The sequence below is a fragment of the Meles meles genome, chromosome 21, assembly GCF_922984935.1.
Source record: "Meles meles chromosome 21, mMelMel3.1 paternal haplotype, whole genome shotgun sequence".
Lineage (NCBI taxonomy): Eukaryota > Metazoa > Chordata > Mammalia > Carnivora > Mustelidae > Meles > Meles meles.
In genome coordinates this window covers 13,682,021-13,701,836 of record NC_060086.1, presented here as the reverse complement: position 1 = coordinate 13,701,836, position 19,816 = coordinate 13,682,021, and the positions used below count along the sequence as shown (strand labels likewise).

Sequence of the window (19,816 nt, the reverse complement as noted above, 5' to 3'; positions counted from 1 at the left end):
TCGGGACCAGAAGGTAACGGGAGATGCACGTGCACGGCCATGGCCGGTGCCCCTCTGCTGCTCTCCCAGATGTCCCATCAGCACCACCCAGCCTGCACGCCTGGTGTCCGCCCACAAGTCTCCAGACTGTGGGACTGCAGACAGGCAGTGGCTTCTAACGTTCGTTTTTTTTTTTTTGGAGGGGGGGGTTGTTTTTTTTTTTTTTTTTCAAAATATTAAAGTCCCAAGATGCTCTCTAAATTCTTGTTTACCTGCAAGCACAAGTTTCTAACTATATTTATTGCTTTCATCAGAATGAGCTTTAAGACGCCTCTCGGTGCTTTGGTATCCCTGAGTTTATTGACTGGAAAGAAGGAGGAGCAAGCGTTTTCAGCGGCCCCCCTTGCCTCTGCACCCACGAGCACCTTCCATCACTGTCTCCCGCTTGAGGAGATGTTCTGCCAGGCCTCCAACCACATAAACTCCCCTCCACGGGGGCTGCTTCAGGATATCGCTGGGGCATTCTTCTCTGAGCCTGAAGTCACGGTGGAATCTGGGGCTGGATAAACTGTGGTCACGAGGCCCCACTGAACAGAGACCAGGGGAGAATCAGATTTCACCAGGAAAACAGGAGGTTCAGAGAGTGGGGACGCAGCAGCACTCAGGCACTCCGGCAGAGAGGGACTTTTTAGGGAAAGCATTTTGCGTGGCAGAGAGCATCCATCAATCATTTCAGGAGGGAAAAAGTGGCAGTGTTTCCACGAATTAGTGGCAAGCCAGGAGCAGGTTCCTGATTTAGAGTAGTGTGTAATGAAAATATCAGCGTATAAAAATGGAAATATTGATGAAATGCACCCACAGTTTGACACGAGATGAAATCAGTCACCGCAGGCTGGCAGCCATCACTCATCTCTCCTCAAGCCAGCTCAGGCACTGGGGGCCAGGCTCCCGCTGTCCGCTGGGTGGCAGGGGGACTGGGACCCGGTGGATGGAGGAGGGGCCTGGCTGGCAGTCTCGTGTGGGCGGGGCAGCAGGTTCCCTCCTGGCTTCAGCACACCTGCCGGGCTCTCCTGCCGGTTCGGATCCTCAGTGACAATAGCAGCCCCTGAATGGCCCAGCTAACCCTGTGTTCTCGCTCCCTAGGCTACCAGGTTTCCTGGGAGGTGTACGGTCGGAACGGCTCCCGGCTCACCCACTCCCTCAGTAACACGACTCATGAATACAAAATCAAAGGACTGTCATCGCTCACCACCTACACCATCGATGTGGCCGCTGTCACCGCCGCCGGGACTGGCCTGGCCACCTCATCCACCATTTCTTCTGGAGTACCCCCAGGTCAGTAAAACCCTGCGGCCACGTCTCTAAGGGCATGGTGCTCTGAGATTGCTGGTGCTCTGGGTGGATGGCAACCCTGTGCGCAGGCCTGGGGTCCTTCCGAAGAGGGACGTCCACTTCCTGAGGGGGCGGTGGGGTGGCGAGTGGATCGTGACCCAACGTGGGCCTTGTCCTCCAGTGTCTGCAGTTGGGGTGCGGACTGGAGGGAGCGTGCCCCAGGGAGTGAGCTGGCCCCGAGGTCCTGTCCTCCAGGGAGACCACAGGCAGGGTCCACGGACAGGGAGATGCAGGCTTCCTCCAAAGCGAGCAGGAGGAGGCATGGGTATTAAAACAAAGAATAGGGAGCATGAAGGTTTATTCACTCAGCGAAACGATGGCGATTTGGTTTGCCATAAGAGAAGGGAGTGGAGGAGATGGGAGAGAAGGGAAGGTCTTCCAGATGGAGGCAGCGGTCCCCGCGGGCTCAGGGAGGGTGCTCCACTGGTCGCTCTGCGGTGTGGGCGCCGGTGATCCCTGCTGTCCTGTCCTTTTGGAAATTCAGATTACCTTCCTCAACACACAGCACACTCATTTCAGCCTCAGAGCTCTGCACTCAACTCTTTTCTCTCGGGTTTTAAGTTTGTGTTCGAAATGAAAGTGTTTTTCCTGGGAATTCACAAATGCAAGGGAATGTGAAGAAGCCTTGTGGGGCTCTCAGTTCAGTTCTGCATTTAGAGCTGTGGGCCTCTTGCTCTTTAAAAGATGTCAGTTTGCCTCATGCGGGTCGGTCTTCGAAGACGAGGCCCTGAAGCTCCCTCCGAAATCAGCACTCCCTCCTAGAGTGGCCTGCGCCTCCAGACCTGCGTTCAGAGCCCGCTGTTCTCTTGCACAGGATGCAAAGCACATAAAACACATACAGTAAAGCAGGAAACTCACACAGGAACAAGTGTGTCCTCCTCCCAGGGACTGTGTCTGGAGAGAGTCCGATAGCCCTCTGAGTTGTGGGGGGCCGCCGAGGAGCCTTAAAAAACTTAAAATCCGAGGAGCCATACTTCCTCCCCCCTGCACAGGGCAAGCTCAGAGGACACTTTCTAGATGCCCTTAGCCACCTGCCCTGCCCGCAGGGGGAGCAGCAGTTGCGCCCCCCCCCCCACAGCAGCACCCCAGGGGCTTCTAAAGCAGCTTGTTGGGGGAGGGTGCCGACCAGAGGATTTGCCTCTGCCGTGAGCCCCTCCGTGCCGAGTGCACCCTCATGAGCTCGGGGGGTTGAAGCAGTGGAGAGGCTGCCACTTCCCCCAGAGGTCAGGTCACCCGGAGCTGGGGAAGGACCCCAGCCGTCCCCTCATGACGACCATCCCTCTAGAGAACTGTATTCCACCAGCTGTGCTGGAAATCCACATCCGTTCGTGTCTAGAGCACCACGAAGAGAATCCAGCGAGCGGAGACATACAAAGACAAGAGTCACTTGTCCTTCGATGTCCACATTTTCTGCTTCAGATTCATTACACGAGATGCGAAAAGGCCCCTTGCGCCAGTGCCCAACGGATCACTAAAACAGTTCAATCGTCCCCATGCGAGTCTGGGTTTCCAGCCCCTCAGACCAGGGACTAGACGAGGAGGCGCCCCTCAGACACGGTGCACGAAGCATGCCAACCCTGCCCCCTGCGCAGCGTCCCTCTCTCCTTCCTTCCATCCCAGAGTCTTTCCCCAGAATAGCTTGTGTTTCCTGGTAAGACAGGAGCCTGCATTTCAGACCAGTGGCATCTCACTTGAGAGTGGGACAGGCTCTTTGTGGGTTGGGGGGCAGTCTGGCCGAAGGTCTCTATTCGTGAGTAGGCTGCAGCCCCAGGTAACCTCTCAGGATGGGAGCCCATCAGAATCCCCCTCTCACCCACTTAGTTGCCAGAGCAACTGAGCTCAGGCAGAGTGGGGAGAGCTCTGCACTTAAACCTGAACGTGGTTGTCTTGGAAACCACACCCGGGGCCTAGGGCTCAGGACCTGCACGCCCAGCAGCCCCATGCGGTACCTGCTGTCTCCTGCCTGCCCCACTCTGCATGCTCGGCATCACGGTCATCACCAAGGGGAGGGTGGACGTTTGGTTGTGTTCTTTTCAGAGTCTGGAAGCATCACATCCTTTCATCCTTTCTTCCTTCAATGAGTATCTGTTAATTACCTGCCACACACAGAGACGAGTAAGTCCTGACCTTCAGGGCGGATAATCCAGAGACCACATGAATATGTGTCCTCGTCTCACCTCCGAGGCATGGGGCCTGATGTGTGGCACCCAGAGCATAAGGACTGTGTGGTGATCATGTCCCCGGGGAAGCAGTTTCTCACGTGGTTTTGAAAACAAATCCAGTCATTTTGAAACCATTTACTGACTGACATGTTTGGTATATTTCCTAAACTGTGGGAACTTGCATCTCCACATCTTTTCTCTCCTTTGTCTCTAGAGCTCCCTGGCGCCCCATCTAATCTGGTCATTTCCAACATCAGCCCCCGCTCAGCCACGCTTCAGTTCCGGCCGGGCTATGATGGGAAGACCTCCATCTCCAGGTGGATCGTGGAGGGTCAGGTATGCTCTCGCGGGAGGGACCGCAGGGTTTCCAGACAGTCATTCACGGCCCTGCGCATGGGAATCAGGGGTCCGATGCATCTACAGAATGGCTAGTCGGGGGCACAGTGCCTCCCAGGGCGGAGGCTTGGAGGATAAGAGCACAGACTGGAGACGATGGGCTGCTGGGGGCAGGATGTAGAAAAGTAAGAGGGACAGGACGTTAGGCTGAGGTCTGAATGGACCATAGAAGGAGTGATAAGAAGGCTTCACATTTGAGCTTCGGTTCCAACTAGGTACCCAAATTGGATAGCATAGCTGATTTATTTCTTTTGAATTCCATGTAACAATAAGCTGCCAAATGTACAAATAAGATTTTTTTTTTTTTTTTGGTACAACTTGTCTATCACGTGAGGGAACGTGTCTGCAACGTGTAGAGAGTAGGTTTGTTCCCAAGCACTATTCCAGGCAGTACACGGAAAGGAAGAATTTCCTTCTTGGGAGAAAGGAACACACATCACAGTCAGGACCAGCAGAGAGGCCTGAGGACTGGAGCCAGGGTGGGGAAGGGTGGGAGGCACTGGGCTTGAGGAGTCCCAGGTGCAGATCCCACAGAGTCCCGGACACGGGGTTCCCCGGGACTGGGGCACCACATGAGCCGCAGTTCCAGTTCCCACAAGAGCAGGAGATAAAAAGCTGAGGAGACAAACTGTGGAAGGAGAAAGTGTCACAGCAGTTCTCTCCTCCAGTAAAATCCCAGGGACTTTCGTCGCTGTGCTTGTATTCTGTTGTAAGACAACTCACTCTCGGAAACTGGCCATAACTCAGGGAACCAAGTCCACATGCATCCACAAAACTTCCATTAAGCAACAGTTTCTGAAAACAGATGCAGGAATCTGAAAGTGAGAATCAGCTGGTCGGGGCGCATCGACAGAAGGGCCTGAACAGCCCGTTTCCTCAGGAAATAATCAATAACACGTCCCTACCTCACACCGAGCTGAGAACAGAGGTCCCCAGTGAATGAAAACCAAAATGAGAACAGCGAACTTTAAAGTGCAGAGAGGAAAATACAGGAGAAAAGTCACTTTATCTCATGAAGACCAATTCCAGCTCATCTGGTTAGTTTAACTTCTTTATACGTAGGTAGGTACACATGGACGTAATTTTATTTCTATACACACGTTTATACATTTTACCCCCCCCCCAGCTTCATTGAGAAATAGTCGACATACATCTATCACTAAGTTTAAGGTGTACGGCCTGATGGTTTGACTTGGCTTCCTGGTTTTAAAGCACATCTCAGACCGCATGTCGATTCACCATGAAATTTTCAGGCCGCGTCTCTGTCTATATGGCACCTAACACTGCGGACGAAATTTCACAGACATGGTGTTGAGCAAACAAAGCCAGACTCAGGTTTTCGAGTAGACACTGTTTGATTCCATTTATATGAAGTTCCAAAACCAGAAAAAGTAATGTTTGGTGTTGGGGTCCCATCTTGGAGAGGGTTGCCGCTCAGTCAGGATGTGGGTGACATCTGAGTGTGCACCCTGTGGTGGGGGCCCTTGACTGTATGTCTGTATTTCCTTCAATAAAAACTTTACATGAAAATACAGATACTTTCAAAATTATAATGCCCTTATCACACCTGATATGATTAATTAAATATTCCTTAGTATCAGAGGTGCCTGGGGGGCTCAGTTGATTAAGCGTCTGCCTTAGGCTCAGGTCATGATCCCATAGTCCTTTCCAGGGGACAGAGAAAGGAAGCATCATGAGTCCATGCTGGTATTTCCAGTCAAATTTAAGATTACTCTAACTTTGAATTTATGGTTGAAATACCTTTTTTCTAAAGTTGTGTTTTTAGAAATATTAACATCATTACTTATGTTCTTTCTCTTTCTCTTGTACAAAGAGTTTCACAGTGATAATTTCAATGGTATGCCTCACAATAAGACTACTGAATGTGGTGTATTTGTCCTTGGGCTGTGTTGTGCTATGGACGAACAGACAAAATACGGAGCTCTAAATTATTTCCTCTGTGTGGTTAGATCAGCAACTTCATACAAAACTAAGTCCATTCATTTCAGGGTTGGGTTTCGTTTTGTTCTTTTGCTTTCATTTTTTAATGACTGCTTTCTTGAAAAATCATTTTACTTTAAAAAGTTGTTAAAAAATTTGAAATTTACTTTATTTTCCAACATGTAACTCATTCACATGAGCTCAAAGTCTAAACCATGGCAAAAGTCTATTTAGAGACATTCATGTTCCTCTTTCCCCCTTTACCCTGTGGCCTCTGTCCCCCAAAAGTCCCATGTTAGATTTTCGGTTTATCCTTCCTTGTTTTGGGCAACATAAACAAATGCACACACTTGTGTTCCTTGCTTCTCACTCCATTGGCCTGACAGCAGGTCCTGAGGACCCTGCGCATCCCGCAGGCAGATCTTCCTCTCCCTTCCTGCAGACGCAGTCCTCCCCATGCCCGTGTGCCAGGGCTCCCCCTGCAGTGCACACCCCTTGTCTTCCTGCTGTCATGAAGGACCAAACCCTAAGTGGCTCAAACAGCACTCGCACACTAACTCACAGTTCTATAGGTCACAGGGCCAACACAGGTTTCCTGGGCTAAAATCAGGGTGTCGCTGGCCTTGTTCATTCATGTGTTGTCAGAATTCACCCCTTATGGTTCTAGAACCCAGCTGCCCATCACCATCCCCAGCATCCATGGCCACCATGTTCCTAGGCCTGTGACTGTGCTTTCTGCACCCCCTGAGCCACCAGTGACCGGTCCAGTCCTTCTCGGGCTTCGACTCCTCCTCCTCCTATCTGTGACTACCCTCCTGCCTATCTCGGCCACTGGCAGGGACTCTTGAACAGGCCAGACCCACCCAGATAACCCAGAATAATCTCCCTATTTCAAAGCACTTAACTGTAATCATATCTACAAAGTCAGGTAACTAGTACTCACGGGTCCTAGGAATTAGGGTGTGAAGTTCCCGGGTGGGGGCATTATTCTGCCTGAAAAGTTGTCTTTGGCCTTGAATCTTGAATCTTTCGGATGGACTCCTAGGAGTGGGACCACTAGATCAGACAATGAATATGCAAATTCTCTAGACATTACCAGATCCCTCTGCTGTGGGTGGAAACATGTTGCATTCCCATCAGCAATATATATGAATTTCTGCCAAGCCAAAAAAAAAAAAAAATAGAAGTCATATTTATCATTTCTTGCATGCTTTTAGGTTGTCAGTGACAGAAAGGTTTCCCCCACCCTCGAGTTAGGAAGGAATTCGCCTGACTTCTACCACCGCTCTCTTTTTTGCCAATTTAGCTCCCCAACCATTTGGAATTCGACCTCATATGTGGAGTGAGATATGAATCCATTTTTGTAATTTTGCAAATAGCTATGTGATTATCCCAAAGCCATTTAATAAAAAGTCCCATTTTTTCCCTCTTCCTGATTTATAATGTTAGATTCCCAAAGGCACTTGGGTTTATTTCTGAACTTTTTATTCTGTTCTATTAGACTGGTTACTCACGCACAAATGCCACATTTTTTTAATTATAGAGGCTTTAAAATGTGTTTTTCATATCTGGTAAGGTCTTCCTGACCCTCACCACCACACACACCCGCCCCCTGCCCTTGCCGTGCTTAGGATTTGTCTGGCTACTCTTGTTGACGTCCTAGGATGGTGAGTCTTCTATCCAGGAATATGACACGTATACCCTTTCTATTTGCTTAAATCTACTTTTGTCAGCTGTTTTCTTCTTGGCAAAAGCACTGGGCTATCTCTCCCTACCCTTACTTCATTCTGAAAAATATAGGAAAAGTCAGGGGCCATCAGCATGCCTCAAAAACTGATAGAAGGGGTATGGGCTTTGCCTCAAGCAGACCTATGCCCCCTTTGCCTTGCCCCCCTCTTTCCCTGCTCTGCAATCCTGGGCATACTTCTTTAGTTCTTTGTGAGCCTTAATCTCCTCATCTGTGAAATGGGCTCAGTAGTAGTACTTGCAAGATCACCATGAAGGTTAATTAATGTGTGTATAATTTTAATTATATATTCTGACATTCTGCTGGCATATAGGATCACAATTGATTTTTAAATGTTTTTCTTATTTTAATGACTGGCACTAAGCTTCCTCTCGACCTTATTGGATGGGGTCGTTGCCTGAAAACTCTTGAGAATTCTCTTCTTACTTTATTAATTCTACCCTAGTGTTCTACAAAGAAGTCCTATTGTCCGTTAATCATGACTGCTTTTTCTCTTCGTTTGAAATCCTCTGTTTCTCTTTCTTTGTTTCTTTTAACATAGTTAGTCTGTATTCTTGATGGGAGGGCAAGGTCCTCCAGTAGCGCATTGAGCAGGAACAGTGACAGCACAGTGGTTGTTTCATTACTAACTTTCAAGAAATTCTGTTAAGGTTTTATCAATTATGACATTTACAACATTTGTGGTATGTTTTTTGTTTTTATGCCTAGCCTGCATCAGGTTAAGACAACTCTTTTCTAATCCTGATTGCTAGGAGTTGGGGGGGTTTTGTTTGTTTTAGGATTTTGAAAAAATCATTGATGTTTATTTTTATCAAAGTATTACTTTGTGTTTGTTGAGTCGTTCATGGTGTTTCTTCCATCATCTGTTGGTAAGATGATGCATATTGATACTCTAGTGTCCAACCATTGCAGTGTTCCTAGGATAAACAGAGCTTGATCATGATGGCTCTTTTGTTTGCTTTAGTTTACAGCTGAAATTGTTGTTTTCATGTTTGTAAGTGAACTTGGACTTTTCTGGTTGTTGGTTTGGCTTTTAAGATCAATAGTTTATTTTCTCATTAGTTTTCATAAGCAAAGATTTGAGTGCCCTCCAGGCAGGGTAAGAGGTGGGGCTGTTGGCACAGAACTTGGACACAGACCAGGAGCCTCAAGGGCATCTTCCGAAGACACTCTGGGTTTCCCAATCCTGCCTGAGCTTTAGCAAGTGGGATGGGGTGGAACATTGTCCTGTGGGTGAGAACTACCAGGTGGCACAGTGGATTAAAGAGCCACGGTCCCTGTTGTGCTGGTCCCACTGTAGGGACTCTGGGTGCTGGGTCTCTGAGCAGGGCATAGGGATCTTGCATCTCCATGTCTCCTCCCGTGGGTTTAAAGGCTCCAGTTCTACAGGGGAACCCGGTCTGGGCAGGCTCTGTGCCTTTCCCCAGGGCTCATGCTCCCCCTAGGCCTGTGTGAGAGTGTTCCAGGTGGTGCAGGTCCTTGGTGCGGTGCCTGCAGTGACACAGACTCCCCAGGTGTGTGCCCCAGGCTGCTGTGCTCACCACGACTTGGCTTGCAACCAGTGGTTAAATGTTCTAGCGGGAGTTTGAGATTTCCCTGAAGTTCATGTTTGCCTTTCACCTCGAGAGTATTTCAAAATTACAGAAAAGTCATAAGAATACTACAGAAAGCTCCCTTCACTCAGAGACCCCGTGCAAGTTTGGTCAGTTGGCCCAACGTGTCCTCAGTGGGAAAAGGATCCAGCCCAAGGTGACACACTGCCACTGGGGTTGTCCCATCTCTCCAGTCTCCTTCAACCTGGATTAGTTCCCCGGCCAGTCCTTGATTTTGTGGGTGATTAATGATTTTGAGGGTGATAGGCCATTCGTTTCCTGGAAGACCCCTCAATTTGACTTGTACATTTCTTAGAGCCAGGTCACCCATTTTTGGTCAGAATGTCACAGAAGTGATGTTGGGCTCTTCCCTCTGCATCCTGTTGGGCTGAATAAGACATAGACGGGCCCCATGACTGGTGGAGTTAATTTTGCTCACATGGTTAAAATGGCGTCTGCCAGGTAGAGCTGCTTTCCTTTGCTTCACAGATTGTAAGTCTTCTGTGGGCAGGTACTTTGAGACCCTTGAAAATCTCATTCCCCTTCCCACTCACATCCACTAGTTTTGTCATCCACTGAAATTTCTTGCCTGAAGTAATTACTACAATGAGGGCGCCAAATAGCAACCTTTCTAATTCAGTCATTTCTTCTGTGTTTATTGTTTGGACTTTACTGCAGGAGACAATTTTTCTCTTCCCATTTATTTTTTCATTTATTTGTTGATATCAGTGTAGACACATGGATCCCTATCTTACTTAACAGATTCTCATCCACTGCTATCATTATTTCCGTTGGTGCTCTGACCCTCCTGCCTTTGGCCCTCCCACCTGGTTTTCGTGTTCTCCTCACATGCCTCCATTACTCTAAGCACACCCTTGCCTTCCGGCACAACAAAGTACTCTAGGCTCCTCTTCTTCTTGCTGCTCTGTTTTCATCCATTTCTCCAAGGACCCTTGGGTCCTTTCAGTGGAGAGTGGTATTTAGAAACCAAGATCTGGCCACTAGATGCGCTCACTGCCCCTGGATGTCCAGGCCTCCTCCAGTGCACGGAGCTAGGAAATACACACCCTCGGGCACACACATGTCTCCACCTCGGTCTCTTTCTGTACCTGTCTACATACACCGGCAATCACTAGTTCATACCAGCACCTTCAAATATACTTCAGTAGCACCTGTTTGTGCAAGCCGCCCCTTTCCACGTTCATACTAGCCTTTCTTTGGCTCTCACTCACCTTGGTTATTTATGGATTTGCCAAATCCCCCTGTAAGTGGGCAGTCCTCCCACCTGAGGGGGCTACCACCTGCTAGGACACCTTTGCAATGGGCCCTGACCCCACCCCCCACCTTCCCCCACCTTCCCCCACCAGCTGCCCTAAAAATTGTACCATGCAATTTGAAGTCACCAAAATCTTAAGTTAATCATTATGTCTTAATTCTGAGCCAGTCACACTTGTGATTATGTCCCTATTTCAAGTCCACTGTGTTTCTCTCTGCACCCAGAGGCTGTGATTATTATAAGCACCTTCTCCCACAGGCAGTGCTCACTTAGATTTCGAGGTGGGTTTGACTACAGCTTCACTCCCACTCACGTCGGTCTCGAGAGACATCCCTTGTTCCCCAGTGCTCAGGCAGGCATCTGAGAAGACATCCATCATGCCTATCCAGCACTGCTCTGGCTTTGGGGCAGGAGGCTAAGCTTAAAGTTTATCTTGTCTGCCATATTGCTTGAACTGGAGGTCCCTTATAGCTATTCTCTCCAAAGTATTTTAAAATTAACTCAGCAAGACTAAAAACTCCAATAGTGGTGTAAATAGTTGAAAATCCAAAGAGAATTTTTCATCCTGAAGCTCATTATCTGGATGATTTGTGTTTAAATGTTCCTAGAGAGTAAACAGCCATCTATAAACAGAAGCTCTGTTCCAAAGCCCAGAAGGTAAGGATTATAGACTTTTCCCAGGCTCCTTTGGACAGAGTCATGGCCAAGAAGAAGACAGAAGACAAGCCATGGGCATTTCACCACGTGGTATGTTGGAAGCCCCCAGCTCCAAAAGAGCTGGTGCGGCCTTTTCCAGTGACTGTTGGGCCACATGAAAAATGCCCTTTTCCTCAAACTTCTGGATTGACTCCTTCAACAGACTGCAATCCTGGTTTCTATTGTCCTAGTCCATTCAGTTTGGGTTGAACATGTTGGACCTGTTTTCAATCATATACTTAGTTATCCCCGGGAAATTTCATGATGATGTGGCAAAGGTTAGGATGAATAGCCTTTTTTTTTTCTTTTGGCTGAACTAATCCTGCTTTTCTTTTTGTAACCTGTTCCTACTAATCTCGAAGACATATTGGTACCTTTAAAGGTATGCCTTTAAAAATCCACAAAGGGCGTTTCTTTCAATGCCTTGGCAGACACTCCGCTGCTACTTCTCTACAAAGTCCTGGTGGAATGTACCCCTAACCCACCCACGTCGCCTGCCAGTGCCCACAGGCCTCATCCAGGGGAAGGGCAGGTCTGCAGCCCCTCTTCCCACTCCTACTGCCAGGACTCTGGCTGTGAGATCTTTTAGGAAACCCCATACTTCCCCCTCCTGGGCATTTGCCACTATCCATGGATCACCGTCTGACTCATCTCCCAGGAAAGGCCACAGACAAGTTCCCTGAGGCTACCTGGTACCCAGATGAAGCACTCAGTGACATGAGGGCAAATGGCCTTGAATGAACCTTGAACCCCAGTTCTGCCACGTTCCAGCTGCACAACCACAAGCAAGCCATGCAGCTCAGGCTCTTGGGCTGTGAAGCAGGGATAGTCGTACCTCCTCTGAGGGGTTGCGAGAGAATTAGAACACTTTGTCATATTTCTGATCTAAAATGAGCACGCCTTTGCTATCTCTAAGCATGAGGTTCTGTACAAATGAAATCCGCTCTGGGCCGCAGTAGCTGTGTCCCCGACCTCCGTGTATATGATTCGCCCGTGTCGAGTTCCCCCTGTGAAGCCTCCCTTCAGCTTACCAGCTACTTCTCTGAGAATATCTCGGTGGGTTCCATGGTCAAGTCAGGCTCCAACATTCCTAAACTCAGAGCAACGAGGCCCTGGAGACTGTCAGTGGGGTAGGCAAAGCCTCTGGAATATTCCTGACCTAATTCTCTTTGTGTGAATACAAGCTGAACCCAGGCTTTCTATGCCATAAGACTCCAGCGTTCTCTTGCCCTGTGCCTGGCCACGAGCCAGAGTTCAGAGAGGAGTAAGAGGCCAGAGCACCAGGGCTGGTGAGGAGTCGGCCATCTGACAACTCATCACACTTGAAAGCAGGGGTTGATTTCAGAGTGAGCCCGGGGTGCCGGCAAAATGCAGAAAGAAGGAACCACCCTGGTTTGGGGGTTGGTGGAGGCCCAGGAAGAAGACAATGTCTGCACCCCATCTCCAGGAGCTGTGAACATCAGTTGGGACAGGCAATGACCAAGTGGCCCTGTAGGTGTGAGGATTTGGCTCCTACCAAACACTTCGTGACAGGATACTGGTATTTTCTTCCCTTTGATCCACTTCTCAATCACATCATCTTTGCAGAAAAGTTTCCTTTAAATTCTGACTGCTTTGAAAGCGCACAAGGAAGGTTGTATCACACTCAGCATTCTCTCCAGAGAATTATGGAAGAAAAGACCCTAATCCTCGAAGGAGCGCGTTGCCAGGCCCTATAGTAAGCCAACGCTCAGATGTAGGTTAAAGTTCTAGAAAGCAGCTTTTATAGGCATTTCTAGCTCAGTAATGCTTTGTTTAATTAGTAACCTCTGACTGTAGGTGAGCAAAACCTGTCCTCCTGCATTTTTATGGTGCACATAGACGGGGAGAATGCAAATGTTTTATGTTTTCATTTGCCGCTCCTGTTTGCCTTCTCGGTCCCTCCATAAACCCCTGCCGTCTGCAGCCATTCACTGTGCTCTAACAACCGAAATAACATCGAGTCTCCTCCAAAGGCTGCTTGGAGCAGGTTTCCTGTAATGAAGGTACCAGCGGTGCAGATAAAACTGTTTCCATTCCAAAAACGGGAAGGGGAAGAAAAGCCCTCTTACTGCTTGTTTGTGCATAATAGCACCATTTTCTTAAAAGGACTTGTTTCAGAGAGCGTCATGGGCTCATAAAGCACCAGTCTGCCAACTGCGGTCTCTGTGACTAAAGAGCAGTAGGGATGGAGCAGGTCGGGGCACCCCAGATGCCCAGGGTGGCACCCCGTCCACGGTGTTCCTGGAAGAAGTAGAGGTGCCAAGCGACGTTCTCTACTTCCCAGGGCACTTCCCACCGAGGGACTGGATTGCAGGCTGATGAACAGATGGCCAGGCTTTGTTTTCTTTTCTGGGTGCTGGACGCCCACCTGTGAGTGTGGCCTCTCGCAGTGAACTTCTCCTGGCGGTAAGCCGCGGGGCAGGTGTCCAGGTGGACCAGTGTATCTCATTTCTCCTCTTCCAGGTAGAAGCCTGTACAGCCTGGGTGTTTCCCTTCATGCCCAGGTTGCCAGGGCTTTAAAGCCAAGTGTGAAGCCCGAGAATTCTAGAACCGTGGCTCTCCTCTGCTCCCTTCAGCTGGATTTGTCTCCGTTCTGCACTTTTGTCCACTCCCTGTGCCTCCGTCCTGCGCCAATCTGGAGCCTCAGGGAAAAGCAGCCGTGCCTCTGATGGATAGGGAGACACTCATGTCCCAGCCTTCCAGCGGGGAGCAAACGGTTGTCGACTTCCGAAGAGACTGAAGTTACGAAGACCTTGTGTTTGAAGTAGGAGGTGTGCAAATTCAGCTCCCCGAAACTGTTGCTCAAAACTGTCCACTTGCCTGTATACTATTTTCAGTGATTTCTTGCCCTCTAAGAATCCATCAGTGTTAACGAGCAAATTTGGAAATCTGGATGCCAAGAGATCTGAGGTTTCTTGCAATAAGATACTCACGGCAGAAGCTTTGCCTTTGACCTTTGCAGGATGGATGTGACTGGCGAGGACCCCTGTGGTCCATTCAGCCCCAGACAAGGCTGGAAAGCGACAGACTGAGCAGGAAAGCACAGCCCCCAAAAGGGGGCCCCTAGGGACATTTGTGCAGAGCTGGCCTTAAGGCCACTGGGTGTGGGAGGGTCCATGGGCTCCCAGTGGCTGGCAGAGAGCAAAGACCACACACACCGGGACGTGCAGTGGGAAGAACGGGGCATTGAAAGCTCTAGCATGGGACCCACACATATCAAGCATTTAATAAATGGAACCTCGTGATAAAAATAATAAGGTCAAGGCAAGCGTTTGAGGAGAGGCTGCTTTCCTGGGGAGGCTGTAGGGCCACACCCAGAAACACCTGGAAAGTCAAGCCAGTTCAGGGCAGGATCTGCTCCGGCTCAGAGAGCCAAGTACGGGTGAGTGTCCCCGTGATGGTAGGCCATGCCCCTTGGGAAGAGGCCCAGGCTCCCAGGGCTGGATGCCAGCCAGGCTCAAGCGCCCAGAGTGTCAGCTGAAAGTCAAGCTGGAGGTACTTAGAACTCACTCACACAGAACCCAAATCCCACAGCTTGAAAAATGTCAAGTCCAGCTCTCCCTGGGATGTCAAGGGCTCTGCATGGCAGGGAGCATCCCCAGCGGCACTCTGGGCTTGGAGGCTTTACCTGGCCTGGAGGGCGTGGGCCAGCCTGGGCCCCCAGCTCGCTGATGTCCCACCTGCTCAGGAGGCAGACGATCCAGGAGGGCTGGGAGTTCTCCAGCTTCTTCTCCTAGTCACAGAAAGGCTCTTCTCCACTGGCTACAGAGTCTCCTTGGAACGTAAGCCTGGTGAGACCGGGACCTCATCTGTCCTGGGCTGGGCAGAACAGGGCCTGCAACGTGGAAGAAGGGTGCCCAAACTCTAGGAACAGAGTTTTCCATGCTTTCAAAACGTTTCCTTTCCTTATTTATCGGTCCACCTGCTCCTGTCACCACTGACATCAGAAAGGCTTTCCAGTGTGTTCTGTCTCCTGCAGCGACAGAGGCCAGACATTTTTTGCCTCATCACTTCAAGATCTGCAGGTGGGAACTTCTGATCACTAATTCTCTCTCCCCTTTCCCTCATCGCGGAGGGAGGTTAGGGCTGTCGGTGGCCCTCTTCATCAGTATCTGTCAGCATGTCAACTGTCATGAGCTCTGACTGTGGTGGAATTGCTTTGTCGTAATCGGAAGAAAAAGAGCGACTTTATTTCTGAATAGCCTGTGGAGTATGCAAAGGAAGGCTGTCACCCGCTCTCTGGCTCCTTCAGCGATGACTCTGTCACCTGGATAAGAGGGACAACACCTCTGCCTAAGTGTCCGGGTGCCACAGTGAGAGGCAGCGGCAGCGTACACGCTCGGATTTTTCAAAATGTTTAGTGTCTGCTTGACTGTGCTTAATAACACCCTGACAATGACTCTTCTCTTTTATTTCTTGACCAGTGTGGAAAATCTATGGAAGATGAACGGTTTGAACTGGCCTTCTTGTTCATTAGTCTATTAGATCCTTCTGTGTCCTCCTATGGGACTTTAAAAAATACCGCAGAGCCGAAAATACTGTAGGGCAAGGGACAATGCGGGTTGGTCCGAGGGAAACATTTTACCACAAATGTCATTTTCAGGAAATGGAGGTCGACGTATAGCTAAGTCACAACTGTCAAACCGAATTAAGTGTCCTGTAAGAGAAATATTTTCCTATTCTTTTTGAGGACCGCTCAGCATCCCTCATCGTAATTCTCATGGTAGATGTTTAGGTTCACCCGTGTTTCATTTTTCCGGTCGTCGGGTTTTGTATCTGTTCCGCTCAGTCACCCATTCACCCTGCAAACATTTCTTAAGCACCTGCAGTGTTACAGGTCTGGGGGCTCGTGCCCAGTGCCAGATTATAAAGAGCTCCAGAGCCTCCCAGTCTGGGTGATGTGGGAGGGATGGCTGACCTGGAGTCTGGCCGATACAGATCCACCTGCTGCTGGAAGGGAGCCCGAAAGCAAGCAGGGGCCCGGCCGGAGCAGCCAAGGAAGGCTCCTGTGGATGTGAGGTTGCCGTGGGACGAGGCAGGGTGAGTAGGCCTTAGGGAGGAGGACGCTGGAGCCAGGAGCACAGTGGCATGAAAGGTAGAGTCACAAAGTTGCGTGTGTCCTACTGTTGTAGAACCAAAATTCTGTTTTTATTCAGGCGGGGTGAGGCCAACAGGTCAGGAGTTGACTCACCGCGAATAGAGTCCTACTCACAATTTGCAGAGGAGGGCACATGGGATTTCACGCGGGGAGGCAGCAGGGCCAGTCAGCAGGCAGAGGGAGGCCGCACCGTGGGCGAGAGCCTTCTCGAGGGTTCCTCTGGAAAGAGCGGGTTAGGCAGGGTGAGCAGGCTCAGGATGGCTAGTTGGAGTAATTCCAGTGGCTCTAGGGCATAATGTTTGTGTGGTTCCCGGCCCTGGGGGACTGGATGGGGGGATGGTGGCCCAAAGCTCTAGAGCCCCGGGGAGGAGGGTTGTAGTGTGGGCTCTGGGTCGGTGTTCTACATTTGCAAAGTGCATCACAGGTGAGCCGTAGGCTGAGTCCTCCAGGGCCAGCAGAACTCCAGACATCAGGGACACTGGAAGCGTGGCGGGTGTATCTGCGGGAGGGAAGGCAGGGCGGCTCCGGAGTGGGTGTGTGAGCAGGCGGGACGGAAGACAGGAAGGCAAGCTGGAGCTCATAGGAATGGCCTGATTAGTTTCTGCCCAAGGGATATGACGGCACAGTGCCATGCATCCGGGTATCCCCTGCCCTTCACACCTCCCGTCCTGTCAGAGTCTCCTGGTGACATTTAGGGGATGTCATTGCTGTCCTCGCTTCACAGGCAAGGCCGAGGTCCTGGCATCACAAAGCAGGCAGCAGGCAGCAGGTAGCAGGCCGTTCTCCTGGCCCCGTGCCTGCCCTGCCATTCCCCTCAGGCCCCACTCCGAGCACAATGGGGCCCAAGTCCTCACTGGCATTTCGGCATCTTGGGAAGCAGCACAGGGAGGTGTGGGCATTTCCTGTTTGTCCTTGGGATGGGTTGGATCTGATGGGCGAGAAGGGACAGACGCAGAGAAGGCCACTTGCACTTCAGAGATAAGCAGGGGCAGGTGCTGGGGACAGCAGCTCATCATCCCCACCGCAGCTGGGACACTACAGGAGGAAGGGGCCCCCAGCCTTGAAGCAGCCATGCTCACAACCCAGGCTCCCGGACAGGGATTGTCAGGAGTGCACAGAGGGCCTATGGGAGAAGCCTCTTTGCGGGAGGGGAGCACTTCGTGGAAAAACTGTCTCTAGAAGGATTTTTTGGATGGGATGCATTTGGGGACTGTGTGTAAAGTGGGAGAGACCTGGAGAGCCTGGGGGAGGTGAGACAGAAAGGACTGGGTTACAGGAGCACAGCTGAGGCTAGGGACAGCCTGGAGTGTGGGGCAGCAGGGAAGACCTTGCCCCCATGCCCAATCCACCTTTATGGCTGCAGCAGCCAAGGCTCACAACATTCTGGGGCCTGTACCTGAGGGACACAAGCAGGTGTGCTGTGCAAGGTGACTGGCGGGGAGGGGGCTCCTTCCCGGAGGTGCAAGTCAGGGTGCCGTTAGACTGGCGGCTTTCCAACAGCCAGTCAGGGAGGCAAATCACCAGGCCATTGACTCACCAGGCCTATGGATCCTACAGGCAGTGGTCAGCGGCCTGGACCTTCGGTCTTTTATAACCAAGTCTCTCTTCTGTGTTTAACTCACTGAGCGAGACTATCAAAGTCATTCAAACAACAGGTCAGGAGCTTCTAAACCAGGGTCGCATCACTGGAGTCAGACCGCTGTGAGAAGCAGTGGGGGCCGCCAGCATGGTGCAGAACAGGGGCACCAAGATGGGGCTCCAGGTTTTCTATCCTTGATGACAGAGGGCTGCAGTATTTTGACCAGATGGCAGGAACCCAGACAGGGGTGCATCCTGGCAGGGAGAGAACAGGGACCCTTGCAGGTCTGTGGGGTCCGAGGCACTCACTCAGAGATGGCCAGAACTTATCTAGTCCAACTGGCGGTCAGTAGGAGTGAAGGCCACATACAAGGGTCCAAGCCCTCTGTGGAGGTACAGCAAACGCCAGGAGGAAGGAGAGCAATGCCGAGGGAGACAGAGGAGGAGGGCCAGAACAGACCCGCAGGGAGATTTCATTTTGGGGTCACTGGAGGCAAAGGAGAGGAAACAGCTGGAAGGCCAGAGGAGGCCAGGAGAACCCAATGCTCTTGATGCCCCACATGGTAGAAGACCCAACCGTCATTTCCCAATCCTCCTGAGTCTGAAGATAGAGAGGATGTTAAACAATTAGGAAAGAATAAATAACCAGCAAGCCCAGCTGTGAACGGGAGAGAAGCCTGGGAAACATGGCTTGGGTTGTTGCAAAGGACAAACCCTCCTTGGTCAGATGTGCAGACAATCCCCCCATGACTGTGGGGCCTTTTGGAGAACTGGCCTTGGACCTCGCTAAGGCCTCAGCCCCTTCCTAGTTGTGCATGACCTGCCAGCGGCACCATGCGGAGAGGCCCCGTCTGTCCCCCATCCTCACTGGTGGGCTTCATTTGGCAGGGGCGCTGGGGACAGCACTCAGAACAAGAGGGGACTCGGGAAGTGTGGAAGTTGCTTGACTTGCAAGTTTTCCTGCTGACACCAGAGTTTCAGCCAGCAGGGTGCACTTGGCTTGGCAGGGTTCCATGGAATGAATTCTTGGAGAGTCTTTTTTCCCTCTCCTAGCCCTGGATGAAAGGAGAGCTGTCTCCTCCCGCCTGCCCAGCTCCGTCCTCCCTCCTCTCCCAGCACAGATGCAGGTTCCTGTGTTCCCTCTCCATCTGCGGCTACCTTTCATGAGCTGAGGTTAATGACCGTCCTCTGAGTAGCCACTCACCTCGTAGCCATCGGGACCTCGGCGGGGTGTTGGAGGTCCTGCCCCGGGGAAGGCTGGCTTCCCTGCGACTCCTTGGAGGCCCTGCTGTCAGCAGAGGCTTTCCTAGGACAGACAAATCCAGCTCTGGTGGAAAAACCTACTTGGCAAGGGCCAGGGGTGGTCTGGGATGCCCCCCCCCCCCAGGTATTAAATGAGTACCTGTGTCCAAAAGAGCCCACCCTCCCAGCCAAGCAGATGTGCCTGTCGGAACCCTCAGGGAGGAATGTGTGCAGGGCAGCAAGTCCTGGGGCTTTAAGAAGGACAGTAGCTTCCTAATGGGTCCTAAGGACCACCCCCTGATGCGCGGCATTTGAAATGTGTGGCATTTCTGCTTTTGTGTTAAGTATTGTAAAGTGCTGTTTGTTAGCTTTAAAAGAAGCAGCAGAAGAAAAAACCCGTCAAAATCCCAGCTTCCCCATGGAGCTCTGATTTGTTTCATCTGTAAAGAGCTCTGCCACACTTTATGTCCGGTGCATCATTAGTGAACAGCCAGTTACTTCTGGAACACTCCATCATGACGGTTTTGAAATCTAACTAGAGAGCCAGAGGAGCCCAGCAAGTGTTAAAAAGACTTCTGTTTGTCACTAAGAAGAATTCTGGTTGCTTTAGATCAGAATGTAAACCTTTTATTATAGAAATGTAAGCATCCCATCCCCCCTTCAGAGGTCCGTAAGTAAAATTATATTTTTGGTAAT

General features: G+C 50.6%; 1 protein-coding gene across 3 annotated transcripts in view; it reads left to right on the top strand.

Moving 5' to 3' along the window:
• Positions 1–19,816, top strand: part of SDK1 (sidekick cell adhesion molecule 1) — a 919,871-nt gene that overhangs the window by 787,141 nt on the left and 112,914 nt on the right. For all 3 annotated transcript variants that reach the window (XM_045993982.1, XM_045993985.1, XM_045993983.1), the window contains 2 exons: positions 1,123–1,314; positions 3,748–3,869. In XM_045993982.1, the coding sequence (XP_045849938.1) occupies positions 1,123–1,314; positions 3,748–3,869 (314 nt within the window). The remainder of the gene's footprint in view (positions 1–1,122; positions 1,315–3,747; positions 3,870–19,816) is intronic.